The following is a 14547-nucleotide window of genomic DNA, read 5'->3' as shown; positions in this document are numbered from 1 at the left end:
CGTCTCATCATCCTAAACATCTTTCATAACTGTGGCCAAGCTCAATTTCAAGTTTACGTAGTCGAAATTACCTCAAATCCGTGAGATCATTCCCGCTGTCGATTCGTCGTAATCTGGCAAAATTGAGGTTACCCACTGGCATGGGTCGAACCACGAAGACGAGGACTTCATGCTATGGGTGGTGGAACGGCCGGAAATTGTCGGAAAACGCGAATCGCCGGAGACCCGAAATGCCACCGCTGTCACCACCTTGCTGCACCTTCTACGGCCCAAATCGAGCCACCAAAATACCACATACATGAAGAGGAGGAAGAGAGGGTTCCATAGCCGCCGACCTTGTCCAAATCCGTTGCCGGATGAGGGAGAAACCGCCGGCCAAAGCTGACGGGGTCGGGGAGAGAGAAACGGAGAGGAGAGAGAGAGTGGTAGAACTGATCTACCACAGTAAATTTTCGAATATATACTAATTTACCATGAACAGTAAATTTACCTTTTCGCTTATAACTTTCGCATACGAACTCTGATTTTTACGTACAACATATGCACACGTTCGGTTTAACGTCCTCTACGACTTTCATGAAGAACATTTTCTCAAATTTTGACCCGAACAAAACGTCAACTTTTAGGGCCCCCTAAAAGGTCGAAACGGAGCCGAAAATAAAAATAACTCTCGTTTACCATCCGAAAGACTAGTAAAACGGTAACTTGGATCCGGGACGTAACATAGATCCACATTTTGTGCTTACAAATTTGTCAATCACATCTAGCCCTTCATTTTCTTTGATCTCCACCCTCCATTCATCACTTTTGGCCTATAAAAACACCCTCCCCTCACTTTGGACGTTTTTCATACTTTCCTTCATCCATTTCATCTTCTTACTCTCTCCATTTCCTCTCCATTCTTCTTTGTTCTTCATCTTTTAGGTAGTTTAGGTAGTTTTGTTTAGCCTTTGTGTAGAGAGAGAGGTATAGCATCTTTGGTTGATAATCAAAACCTGAGATTCTATACCTTTTGATCAATCACACTTGTGGATAGATCCATAAAGCCTTGTTCTTCATCTTCTCTTTGTGTTTGTAGATTTGTATATTGTTTTGGGTTTGAGAAAACCGAAAATACTATACTTTGAAGCATCACATCTTCTCGGTTTGCATCTAGAAAGCTTATGGGAGGATTGATTCATCTCGGTTTGGTATTGACACACCAAACCCGTGGGTATTGTAACTTTTTCTCACCATCTTCTCTTTGTTTTATGATGTATTACTCTTTTAAGGCTTTTATGTATATTTCCATGAGTAGTGAGTAGAATAAATTTGGGGCTAGGGTTTAGCCCTAGCCTAATTTGTGTACAAACTATGTAGTTAAATTTAATATGGATCATGCCATGAATTTCTACTTTGCTAGTTTAATTATTCTTCATTTATGCATCTTAGATTTGTCACCTAAGGTTGGTAAGTGTTGATAATTTCATGGAAGTATGCTAGGCTTGACAAACTTAGTAAACTAAAGCATGTTGCAAATGTAGAAATGGTAATCTTGTGATAATCAAATAAGGTTGCTTGGGTCCTTACAATTGGACTTATCATGTGGGTGTGGCTTAGGTGTCCGATAATCAAGAGATCTTAGCTTGCATCTACATAGGTCTACTTGTATCCGATAATCAAGAAATGGGTAGAAACTAAAAGGTTTGTAGGAGAGTTATTTCCGATAATCAAGGGGTAGCTTAAATACATTCTTTAGTATAATTGTTTCTTGGTTACTCAATAATCAAGAGAACCGAGGGGGATTCCATCTTGGCATGAGCATGTTAGATTTGGTTACTTAAATTTGGCACAAAGGAGGTTAGGTGTGATGCCTTACAACCTATTTAATCTTATTTGATCAAATCTCTTACACTTTGTTAGTTTATTTTGCTTTATTTGCACTTTAACTTTAATATAGTTAAAATTAATTGAAAAGCCGATTCACCACTTTACCATTGTAAATATCATTATTGATAGTTTTGGCTTCCAAAGGGCCGAGACTATTAATTTGTAAAAAGATAGACTCGCATGTGTTTTCTATGTTTTATTTTCGCGGTAATCTAGCTTAGGGTAGAGTTACTCAATCTATTGGGTACGATACTCTTACTTTTCCCCTTTACTAAAACTTGACCTCCTATACTTGGAAGTAGGTAACATCACACAAATTTGCGCATATTTTCACACTCGTGATGTCCCCAACAATAACGCATCGGAGGGTACTGATGCCGACTAGTATACTATGAGGCAATGGCTAGAGGGTACTGCGGACCAGAATATTGTCTGGAAGGTACTGCGGACTAGACTATTAGCTGGAGGATACTGCCGACCACGTAATGTATGCATGCGTTAACATCATCATCTTCATAATTTACCTCCTCAAATACATAATCTCAAACTCATTGGCTCTCGTAAAATTTAACTCATTATCCATACTCAAACATTTAAATCTCCACTTTCCAAAAAGAAATTCTCAATAATCGAAATAGTGGTATTAATTCCATAACGACTCAAATTTCAAATAAAGTCAATAAGTAACTAAAAATATTCAGAAAAAAAATTATCACCATGTCATCGAAAACATAACTTAAAGTAATTCTGATATACTCAAATATCACAATATAAATCAATACGACAAATCAATATTTAAAATATAGTACTGCATGCATATTTAATTTAAAAACAATTATGATATACTCAAATATTACACTCACAAAATTACAGTTATGGCTATGATGGCCATCCAACGAATTTCTCCTCGAGCTCGATCTACACGTCATCCTCGAAAGATCTTAGAACCCAAAATCTTCAAGCCAATGATTCTCCTTCCTCCGATCGATTCAGTGTCGATGGCTTGGTGGACCCGAACCATGAGGACAAGGGCTTCCAAAAGTGGGTGGTGGCGCCGGCTGAAATGGCCGGAGTTCAGAGATCGAATTGGGTCAATGTAAAAGACTGATGTACAGGTTATGGTTTAGATACTCCTTTCCAACTACTAATTGAGGCAAGTGAAGGGCATAGGCTTGGCCGTTGTGTACAGGCGCTCCAAACATGATCGGTTCCGGCGATTTGGGTTAGCCGAACAACGAAGATATCATCTGATCTTGGTTTCGGGTCGGGTCGGGTCAATACTTCTACTTTTCAGATCATAAGTTCTGCATACAAACTCTAGTTTTAATGTGCCACATGTTCACGAACTTGATTTAACACCTTCTACATATTTCATGAAGGAAGTCTCCTAAAAAATTGAGCCAAACAAAAAGTCAACATTTGGTCCCCTAAATGATCGAAATGAAGGTAAAAGTAAGATTCTTAATTATTTACAGTCTAAATGACCGATAAGTAGGTAAATTTAGATACATGGCATAACCGTAGATACTTACATCATAGTATATATAAGCTTCACTACAAAAAAGAGAGTTTTTTGCGACATAAGGAAAACGTCGTAAAAAGAACAAAAAGCGTCGTAAATAACCTTTTGCGACGCTTGGTGAACCTTCGCCATAAATCGCGTAGCAAATACTTTTTCGCTTTTTACGACACATAAAGAGGCGTCGCAAAAGCCTTTTGCGACGGTCTTGCGACGTTTTTTCAAGTGTCGCAAGTACTTATGTCATAAATAATTATCATTAAATGCGACGCGTAATCAAACGTCGCAAAAACCTTTTGCGACAAGGTTATGACGTTTTTTATCCGTCGCAAATACATTGTGAGGTAAATAAAAAAAAATCGCAACAGCCAAGATGACTGTCGCAGTAAGAGGTAAATTGAAAATATACACTATTTGCATTTGAATTATAAATACCTTTCACTTATAACAAGTTTATATATCATATATATTTTTGATCTAAGGGGGTGTAGGTAGACATCATATATGATCTAACTGTTTATACAAAAAATATTCTAATGTCATATACAAATGTTACTATTAAAAATACTCATATGGGGATGTAAGGTCTGGTATGTAATCTCGATTGAAACCCTGCACATATACAATTAGATTTAATTAGCATGGTCATGAAAAAAAATAGTGTGTCACTTACTGTAAACAAAATTCCAGACCTCCCATTTTCATTCACTTACTGTAATTTATATGCACTCTGAGGATCTACCAAGTTATTTTATAATGATATTTATATGGACTTATCAATCTATAATTGTGCTTCAACAAGAGAATCAAAGCAAAGATGTAAATGTTTGAAAAAGAAAAAACAGAAAGCAAAGGTGTAACAAAACTCATCTCTCCAATCCCCATGGTGATTTGTATTACTGGAACTTCAGAAATCAACATCCTAAGACAGAACAATATGCAGCAGCAAGATTAACAAATAATCAAACCACCCAAGTAAAGAAAAAAGTCAAAACTCTCAGAACTATGAATAGTAGCCAAAATAAAAATTATATCATCATAACTAAGTTAAGGTCAGGTACTTGTCATAAGTTAATCATACATTCCAAAAACTAGAATCCTTATCTCAAGCGAGAGTATGTGCTTGTCATAAATAGAAGTTTAAAACCCTGCAAAAATAAAAGAAAAACCTAAACATTAGACAACTATCCAAATCAGAGGAGGAAACATAGATAAAAAATAGGGTCAAGAGATTTCACTAAATAAAGCAAAAGTACCCAACTAAATGATTTAAACAATCTTGCAGAGGAAAACACCAAACCAGTTATTAATAAGTTTGATTAGATGCAGACTTACAGAGCTACTTATATAGAGACATGGGTTAGTATTTGGATGAACTCAATAGAGAAATCAAGTGGACGCACACATATAATATATATAATTAATCAAATTCAAGAAACAAAATTCTAATCTATAAAAGCTTCATTCACTCAATAAGTAGCTAGACTCATGATCTGTATATAGGCATCCAAGGTCAGGAAACATCACACTTCTCAAACTTTATACTTCTCATCTTTTAAAATCTACGTTTCTGTTAAAACTCTTAAAAATCAATTTACCTAAAATTCATCATGAACAAAAAAGATCAAGAAATCTATAGAGAAATGTGCCTTTGCTTTTTAGATCAAATTAGGGTAGACTCAACAAATAAGAATTAGGGCTTTTGCCTGTTGACATTCAAATATTAGACTTTGATAACTAATATACAAATATCACATGAAAGAAACTATATAATTTACCCGTCAATCATATGAAGAACAAGGACGCCCAATCTAGAAGGCCTTGATTTGTTTTGGGTTTCTCCTGCACTATGAGAAGAAAACAAAACTTGATCACATCAATTAAATGTATGCACAATTAGAAAAGTAGGGCAAACCAAAGATTGATGGGAGGAACCCTAAGACGACTTCAAAGGTGAAGGACGGACAACATTCTTCGACCTAAAACTGCAATAACCACCAACAATCAGATATGAATCTAATTAAGGAGAAGAAGATTGTGGCCGCAGTGACTTACGGGAACTTTGTGATGGGTATCGATTTGAGGCTTCAATCACTAATTCTAGGTGAGAGTGAAAGAGGGGAAACTAAGAAAAGGATTGAAACGAGAGAAAGGAGATCCAAATTATAAGAAAAAACGAGAGAGAAGAGAAACCCTAGAAAAGAGAGAAGAGGTTTCACGTACCTACGTCGAGCTGTTTTGAAAAAAGAATATTGTGGAAATCTTTGGTGGAGACGTTGGATTTGTTTGGAGCTTTGGTATTTATACCTGAGGCTCTAAAATCCACAAGAGTTCACTATTTTATAAATTCTATAGAATTTGTAGATTTTTTGAATACCTTCAGATTTTTATGGAATTAAAATCTCCCTTTACAAATCCAAATTGAATACCCTAATACTTGCAACAACTCTTTAAAAGTCTTGTTAAATCATAATTGAATACCCACAGATTTTTCAAGTCCAAAAAATTCTTTAAAACACCTTAGAAATCTAAATACAATACATCCCCCTAAGAGCAGTTAACTCTTGGTAGAGGCGCTATCAATAACCTACAAAGAAAAAAAAGTTATCTAAAAAAGATCTCAAATACGAGATGCGTATGTGTAGCGAATAGCAGTTAGCATTGAACCTATTTGCTACAGCTTTTGCGACATTACTTAAATCAGTGTGGCAAATAGTTTGGCTCCGAGCAAAAAAAAAAAATTTGGTCAATTATCTATCCCATTAATGAGTAATTACGACGGCCGCGCTTATGTGTCGCAAAAAATATGTCGCAAAAGGCTTGTTTTTTTGTAGTGCTTTAAAGTGTGGCATAAGAGGACTAGCTTGTACGTGAAGCATTTTGTAGGTAATAGATGTCTCGAGTGACTATTACTAATAGTTGCTCTGAGTATATCTCATGAGTGTTAATATTAGATGCAGGAGGCGAATGCAGGCAATAGAAGCAGATGTGTTTTTTAAAATGGAATGCCTGAATGAGTTAATGGGATGCACAAATCAAGATGGCTATGTGATAACCACAATGGATTCGTTGTACTGCTAAGATTACATTGCTGCAGAAGCCTAGATCCAATTGGTTGCCATGCTTCTTTCTCATAGTATGTGGCGTACCACTGTGTGCAGATAGTTTGTTCCCGTGCAAGCATTAGTGCTCGTCCATACATGAAATGTACCTAATAAAAGGTGGTTTGCAGGTGTCTACAAGTGCTTGTATGATTTTTCTTTCTACTTTGATTGTTCATTTGCATAAGTCAGCAGAGACACAGATCCGTGTGAAGGTTATTTCGCCTGTTGTGCTAGGATTCTCTGGGTATATGTAGGTACATTTTTTGTGCATGAACTCATCCTGTACATCTTAATTCACACCCTTTGTGGTAAATTTTTTATTTTTTTATTTTTTATTTTTTATATATATAGATGAGATGTTTATACAATATATATGCAGTAAAAAATATTGCGATTTAAGTATGAGTTGACATGCCATAGAAGTCATAGTTGAGTAATTCTTCTTCCACTCTTACAAAAAAGGAAGAAAAATTAAGGAAGGCCTAGCTAGACTGCTCGAGTGGCTAAAAATAAGTCTAAGTTAGGGTGTACCTCTCTTGCTGGGACATGTTACGCGTGTTCTGAGAGAAAGTACTACCTTGACTTTTTCTCTCAAGGATCTTATTCTAGATGTAGATGTCTCTAGTAAGTTAAGCTTAAGCTTATTCCGAGTACTTATCAATTGCAAAGTGAGGTTTGCCGCACTCCAATATTTTGTAGTGAATTGATAATCTAATGTTTTCAAAAGGTTACAAGTGCAAATTTTTTTGTCTTTTATTGAAGTCTGTGAAGTTGCATTAGTGTTGTAGTTCAAAAAAAATTTCTCCTTTGTGTTGTTCGTTTGATAATGAGTTTTGTTACTAACTGGTGTTTACCTGTTTTGTAGCCATAATTCGCTCAATTCGATTAGACATACCTCGTTGTAGTAATGTTCAATCGCTTCGAATATAAACACGAAAATATTAATGTTTGAATATACATTCTAAATATTGGGAAGATGGTCTGCCTCGAGTTGACCAATTTAAGGCTAGTTACACTTGAGGCTTTAGTTTCGAATTTATCTTTCTTCCAAAAATATAAACATAAAAATATTATAAGCTACAGTAGGATAGCCATGGAGACCCCATGTATCTCATAACTCATAAGTAAAAATTGTGTTCAGAGCATATTTAGCAATGCTAGCCATTTTTGAGTCAAATTTTAACTAAAGTAGCTAAAAAATCATTTTAGCTAGCCACTTTAGAATTACGTCTGCATCAATGCTCTTTATTTTAGCTAGTTTTGAATTTATATTATTTTTTAAATGAATATTAAATAGTTTAAATGTATTTATAAATTACATAAAATAACTTAAAATGAATGTTTTAAATTATAGAGAGCCTCATCCCGCTCTCTATATTTAGGAGCGAGATAGCTAAAAGTTATAATAGAGAGCCACTTAGGAGTCCAGTGCAGCTGTTAAAATAGATAAAAAGTTAAACATGCTCTCCAAAATAGCTAAGGAGCCACAATAGAGAGTCTGCTAAAGATGCTCTCAATTGAAAAAAAAAAAAAAAAAAAAAAAATGTTTCGACCTAGCAGAGCTCTGCTAGGGTTGGGAGAGCGCCGCCTTCGGGCTTGGCCTCTCTGTACCTTTCTCCATCCTGCGTGGAGTACACCTTCGGTATCCCCTTTGGGGTTGCCCAACTCCGTTCCGACTGTCACTGTGGTCTCTCGGTGGCAGAAGTTTTCTGGGCCTTTATGGCTGGCTGGCGTGGTGGCTTGTGTTGTATCAGATCCTTTGTCTCTTGTTGTGCAGTCCTCTGGAGCCCCATTGGAGGCGCCGTGTTGCGGTGGCTCGTCTAGGCCTAGGCGAGCACGACTCAAACGGCATGGTATGATGACAGCGGCGGCGCTGGCAGATCTGGGAGGATCTTGGTGGGCGCAGTTGGCGACTTGGCGGATTTTCGGGTCGGGTCAGCAACAGTCTCGCCATGGAATGCTTCTGGCTCTTCGGCGTCTGGATGCTCGGCTGTCCATGTGGCAAGATCACAGTACGATGGTGACGGAGAGAGAGGCAAAAGAGAAGAAGCTGATGACACTCCAGCAAGGATCGGCTGGCACCAGTGGAGGTTACCGTTGCTGGGTTTCTCCCTCCGGTTTGCTCTCCTCCCTCAGGCGAAGGCGGCGCGGCTTCTTGCTTTCGATGGCAGCGGACGTCCGGTTGAAGCCAGGGTGCCCAGGTGCTTGGGTGCCCAGATCAGTTTAAGGTGGGCTTGGGCTTTGGTCATGTTTGACCCGTCAGGTCTCATTTTGGATTCGGGCCGGATTTGGATCCGTATTTGGGACCCGGGTCGCATTCAAATCCGGATCTTGGATCCGAGACAGCTGTTCATGTTGATTTGGTATTTCTTCTGGTTCTTAAGAGTTCGTCTGCCTAAATCCGAGGTTCTGACACCCTTGGTCGCTTTCGATCTCTTGGTGAGTGAATCGCCTCTCCTAGGTGGTCATATCATCGGTTACAGTTACGGTTACTCTCCTATTTACACTGCTTCAGTGACATATGCAGTGCAGCAATGCCTTACGACATCAAGTCACATGGTTACCTGGTTACCTTTTATCCTTGATGCGATTGTGCATCTAATTATGCTTTATTGTTTTTTCTTCATTACAGATGCGTTTGTGCATCTCGTTATGTTTTATTGCTTTCTTTTGATGTTTTATGCATCACTCCATGTAATCCTCAATTTTCACTTAATATAGTTTGTCATCTTCCTTTCAAAAAAAAAAAAAAAAGATGCTCTCAATTGAAGATTAAGCAAGACTCGAAGAATCCTATGAAATTTTATCCAAAATTTTGAGCAAATATAACCGTCCTATTAATTTCTAATATTTTCATCCTAGCATTTCTGTTTTATAAATAGATTTCTTCTAAAACCAATGCACTGTCTTGGTTGGCAGATTTTGTGGCTTACGTTATCTTTCTCTTTCTCCCACTTTACTATTTTAGCATGAGTTTCTAACTGAAAATGGGTTAATTCAATTATAGATATATCTTACCAAAGGATGGTAAATGGTGAGAGAAACAGGTTGTCCTTCCCATCCTCCAATAATTCATTGCCATGTAGGAAAATAATTCTGAAGTTTTTTGAATTAGAAATGGGTATATAATTTTAAAACTATTTAAATTACCAATTAAACAATTTATGGTAGTACTCTTAACTCTCCTTCCAGGATTACATGGGACACCGGGAGGAGGTAAGCCTAAGAACTTTGTTATGTTTAGAAGACATTCAATTGTTTTTTTTATTCCGTTGATGTTTTGAATGCATTCCATTGCTTTACCTCCTCCTTGTTGTTCTAGATTGATTGAAGAGGTATTATATTTTGCTCTCAACGAATATTCCTGCTTGCATTGATTTGATTATCATTTGATTTTATTGCTTTTCCTTTTTCACTATTGTATGAAATTGAATCTATGATCAATCAGATTTCTAAGGCTATACTAGCACGATCAGGATTTAGCCTAATCTAGGTGTTTAGTTGTTTATTCTTCAAGAAAACAAAATTTAGATTATCTTTTGTTGTGATTCTTTTTTCTTTGTTTTGGTTCGTTTTTGGCATCTTGGTATATCGTCTTTGGAATTGAACCATAATCTATCACAATCTTAACTCATTCCAGGACCATCAAGGTTAGGCTAACTGTTAGGATTTGATAACTTTTTGTGTCGAGAAAAAAATGTCTTATGAGATTATTAAAACAAAACATTGTCTACAGACTATTTCAATTAGATTTATTTCCCATACATTTTTATCAAATCTACCAAATAGTATAAATTCTAGATTTATTTTCTTCATCTGGTTGGACATGAGGCTTCTAGATTCAAATATCATCTCCCTTTCATAATATTTGAGAAAAGAGACACTGAGATTCAAATCGCTCTCTTAATATAGTCACTGAGTTTTGACCTGTTCGACACTTAACTCACTGATATTTCAAAAATATCACTTAACTCACTCACATTTAACATTATATTATTCTTAACTCACTGTAGTTGAATTTTTCTTTAGAAGCTGTTAAAATTGAGGGTATATTTGTCAAAAAACTTAAAAATACATTTTCAACTTAAAAAAAAAAATCTAAATTTATTAGATCTTTTTCCAATTTTGTTTTAAATTTCTGAAATTTCTAATAGAAATGGAATTTTAAAAAAAATTGAAATATAATTTGAAAAAAAATATTTGTCATTAAAAACTTTCAAGTTAGAAATGCATTTTTTGGTGTTTAGAAAAATATACCCTCAATTTTAATGACCTCTAACGGTATAATTAATGCCAATATATTAAGTGAAATACGGATGTAAAAGTGAGTGAGTTAGGTGATATTGTTGAAAATACAATGAGTTAAGTGTCGGACGGGTCATAAGCCAGTGACCATTTGTGTATTGGAAAATTTATCATTGAACAAAGAATACAGGGTTTAAGTCAAGTGTACAATATCTTGTCCTCTTCAGTTTCGCTTCAAACTGACAAGATATAGGAATGATAAGGGGTGTTTTATATTTGTAGGGAAATGGTCGGAAGTCAATTCCTCAATTTGGAGGATGGGAACAAAACGCCGCAGTAGAGCCTACCAGCTATACTGTGGTGTTTAGTCAAGCTCGTGCTAACCGGAAGCAAAATAAGACTGACTTGACCGAGTTCAAGCGCAACAGCCTTGGAAATGAACAGGAATTAATGGCTGCTCAAGGCCATCATGATCATCGTCATCATTCTGATGATTCTGTTACGGTAACACTATCTGTTTCGATCTCCAATTATTCCTTACATACCATCTTGGTAGTTGATTTAATTTTTCTTTTTTTCTCTCTTTTCATGCAGACGAAAAAGACATCATCTCCATTTAATTTTCTTTTGTCTCTCTTTTCATGCAGAGGAAAAAGACAATTCTGACCTACATAAATTGTTGTATCAGGCCTTGATTTCTTGAGAGGCTAATAAATCATAAATTTAGCCATTTGTAACCTATTATTAACATGTAATCTCATCATAGATGAGACCTGATCATCAATGAAAATCTAATCAAGAACTTTTGTAAATATTGTCTTGTGATCCTTGACTAAAGGGACCAAAAAAAATAATAATAATAATAATTTTTTCCACAAGTTTTTCCTTATTTTTGTTTTCCACATCAGCCTATTTAAATTTAATATTTGTTTCCCACAACTATTGTAAATATTTTCTTGAATATTGATCCTTTTTGTTTTCTTTTTATTGGTGTCCCTCAATAAAATTCAATAAAATTTTTATTGACCTCAATAAAACCTAATAAAAGCTTAACCACCTAGTGTGGTAAGGTTGGTCGAGCTGCCTAGCATCGAACCCCCATGTATAAAGTTCGAATCCTAACTCCCACCAGTTTGTGGCCAGCAGGTTTGAGAGGCACTAGGGTTCGCGCGCCTACGGCGAGAGATTAGTTTGGCTTTGTTGGGATACTCTCGTGGACCTCGGTTCGAATACTGACTGGGTGGGTCTATTACTAACTTGCTAATGTAACCGAGGTGGCTTGCTACCTCACTCCCGATAAAAATAAAAATAAAGAGCTTTATAAACACTTTACTAACATCGGTAAGCTATGACCTATTGCTTATTTGAAATAACTGACACTGACCCTCAATAGCAATTTTTGTCCTTACGGAAAAATTAAAGGGAGAATTAGACCTTTAGGTAATTTTACTTAAATGTGTTATATACCATGTCCTTGATAGGAGTATTTTTATGCGACGTTTTAATAATTATTTCCTCATATTTTTCTTAGTTATTTCCTTTACTTAATCATTTTTAATTTAGTTTTTATTTTCTAGGTACATTGGAATAAATGACAAGGAAATGAGCTTAAAGACACATGAAGGATGTGAGACATTGGAGATGACAAAGGCAAGGCACAAGGGATGCAGAAATGAGCTGAAATGAAGAAATCGAGTTTTCCTGGTCCGACTAGGAATCCCAATCAACGCAGGAATCCTGATGAGGCTAGGAAACCTGAAGGCATTAGGAGACCACATGGCTTGAAGATGACGTTGGAGATATTTTGGGAGATTAAATCTGATTTTTGCCATGGGAAATGATGGAGATAATGTGAAAATCAAGGAGAGAATCAAGGAGATTACGTTGAGGAAATCTTGGGAGAGTTTCAAGGGATTGTGCAACAAGAAAAGACTCAAAACAAGTCCAGATTCGTTCCTCAATTCCCTCAAGATATGTTGGCCGAAATTAAGGAATTAAAATATGCAGTATTAATGTGAAAATCAAGAGAAAATCAAGGGGAGGACATTAAGGATAAAGCCATGGAGAGATCTAAGGGAGAAAAGGTCCAAAATGCGTCCAGATACATTGTCTAGGTTCATGCCTAGATATTTGGCCGAAATTTATGAATAAAATCATAAATAATCCTTGAAAATTCGGCAACAATATATTAGGGATTGATTTTGGAGCTTTTTGATTGGTTGGATGACACAACAGAGCTGACGTGGCGCTACGTGATTGGTCGAAGTTGTGTGGCATTATCAAATTAATTCATTGGGAAATTAAAAGAAGGATCATGAAGCTTGGCCGTCCCCCTATATAAACCCCCTATGCTAGACGTTTTGAACACACACACTTTCATTCAGAAAATCCTCCATAACGTCATAAGCTCTTCCTCCCTCTCCATTCTCTAGTTGCAAAGTTCTGCGTTTTCAAGCAAGGAGAGAAAGAAGAAGAAGGAGCTGTGAAGATCATATCCTCCATCATCCACCTTGAAGGCTTGCTTCCAAGATTCAAGATCCAACCATCAAGCTCTCCATCTCCATCTCCAACTCACGGTGTAATTCATTCTTTTTCCTTGTAATCTTTTGATTTCCTTGTTTGATTTCGTAGGAATTTGTTTCTAGTTAACAATAACGTTTAGGGCAAAGTTTAAGCCCAATTTCTATGTTTAAATAAAGTTTTCGAATTCTTATAATTGTGATTCTAAGTTGCTTATGTGAGTTTGTTTGATTGAATTTGCTGGACAGAAAACTTTTATATGTTTATCTTATTTGGGTCGACACTTATAGGATTTGCATGTAATTGGTGCTAGATTTAGGTAAACGATTTACCTAATAGTTTTGTGAACCTAAATCACAAGTAGTAAGGCTTTGGACAAAGGTCGAGTTCAATTGAAGAGGATTGCAAATAGGTGAACTTATTCATAACTAGGTTGTGCACTTAAGTTGATAACCTTTCTCTATGCTTCTTGCGTTGAACATGTTTTGATTAGCTAGCTTTCTAGACTATGATTGCATGTTTAATAGGATTGATCTAGGTGCTTTCACTTAGGTTAATTATTAGTAAAGGAAAGTTAAATATGGGAAATCGTTTGCGTCAAATGTTTCACATGATCAACTTCTTTCTCATGACTCAGATGATCAATTATAGGGTTTGAATCGAGTTTAATCATATGGAATTGGTTTTGATTTTTGTTTCTTACGTTTCATTCTTGTACATGTGTTTTTATATTTTCTTTCTTTTATTTATTTTAATTTTCAAAACTCTAATTCTTAAACCCCCCCCCCCCCCTTTTTATTTCGTTATTTGTATATGTACTTTTTGTAAATAATACTTTTTACTTTTATTAATTTATTTTTTCAATTACAAGTGTACTCTCAATCCCCGGCTTGAACGATCCCTACTTATTCTATACTGACAACTACATTTTTGCAGGGTTAAATTGCGCGCTTGCTTACAGCGTATCAGTCCTTATCGAGAAAAGGTTTAAAAAACATATATATCCTTATTGGGAAGATTCACAAACTTTGTAAATTGATGAAAAACATTAAGGGTGTGTTTGGATGTGGGAATTTTAATTGATGGAATTGTAGATTCTATCATTTACAAATTCGTTTGAATTTTCTAATTTTCTCATCCAAACACACCATAAGGAAAAATTAGAACTCTTGGGTGATTTTTCTTAAATGTGTTGTTTACCATGTACTACTGGAGCTTGTATATTAAAGCTATAATGCAGTTTCTCTGATCTTTAAAATCCAAAAATTACCAACAATCTCTTAAGGTAGA

General features: G+C 35.9%; 1 protein-coding gene and 1 long non-coding RNA gene across 4 annotated transcripts; one reads left to right on the top strand and one right to left on the bottom strand.

Annotated features, from left to right (window-relative positions):
- Positions 1-3875: 3875 nt before the first annotated feature.
- Positions 3876-5312, bottom strand: LOC133729367 (uncharacterized). Its single transcript, XR_009856345.1, has 3 exons — positions 5167-5312; positions 4470-4536; positions 3876-4310 (listed from the first exon to the last, which is right to left on the bottom strand). It is a non-coding gene; the product is annotated as an uncharacterized LOC133729367 (long non-coding RNA).
- Positions 5313-9555: 4243 nt separating this feature from the next.
- LOC133734661 (uncharacterized) lies at positions 9556-11549 on the top strand. Of its 3 annotated transcripts, none has more exons than XM_062162274.1 (3): positions 9556-9708; positions 11020-11241; positions 11332-11549. In XM_062162274.1, the coding sequence occupies exons 1-3, from the start codon at positions 9691-9693 to the stop codon at positions 11401-11403; spliced, it is 312 nt and encodes a 103-aa protein (XP_062018258.1). In that variant the 5' UTR covers positions 9556-9690; the 3' UTR covers positions 11404-11549. The 3 variants fall into 3 exon arrangements, with proteins under 3 accessions (XP_062018258.1, XP_062018257.1, XP_062018256.1); XM_062162273.1 differs by having other exon boundaries at positions 9691-9827; positions 11385-11549; XM_062162272.1 differs by having other exon boundaries at positions 9691-9827.
- Positions 11550-14547: the final 2998 nt, after the last annotated feature.

This window comes from Rosa rugosa, chromosome 2 (assembly GCF_958449725.1).
Source record: "Rosa rugosa chromosome 2, drRosRugo1.1, whole genome shotgun sequence".
Lineage (NCBI taxonomy): Eukaryota > Viridiplantae > Streptophyta > Magnoliopsida > Rosales > Rosaceae > Rosa > Rosa rugosa.
The sequence above is the reverse complement of the archived record's forward strand: the minus strand, read 5'-3'. Positions and strand labels throughout refer to the sequence as shown.

Coding starts and splice junctions, on each gene's coding strand:
- LOC133734661 (XM_062162272.1), top strand. CDS start 9,777: ATGCATTCCATTGCTTTACCTCCTCCTTGTTGTTCTAGATTGATTGAA. Junction 9,828..11,019: donor GTTCTAGATTGATTGAAGAG/GTATTATATTTT, acceptor TTATATTTGTAG/GGAAATGGTCGGAAGTCAAT. Junction 11,242..11,331: donor ATTCTGATGATTCTGTTACG/GTAACACTATCT, acceptor CTTTTCATGCAG/ACGAAAAAGACATCATCTCC.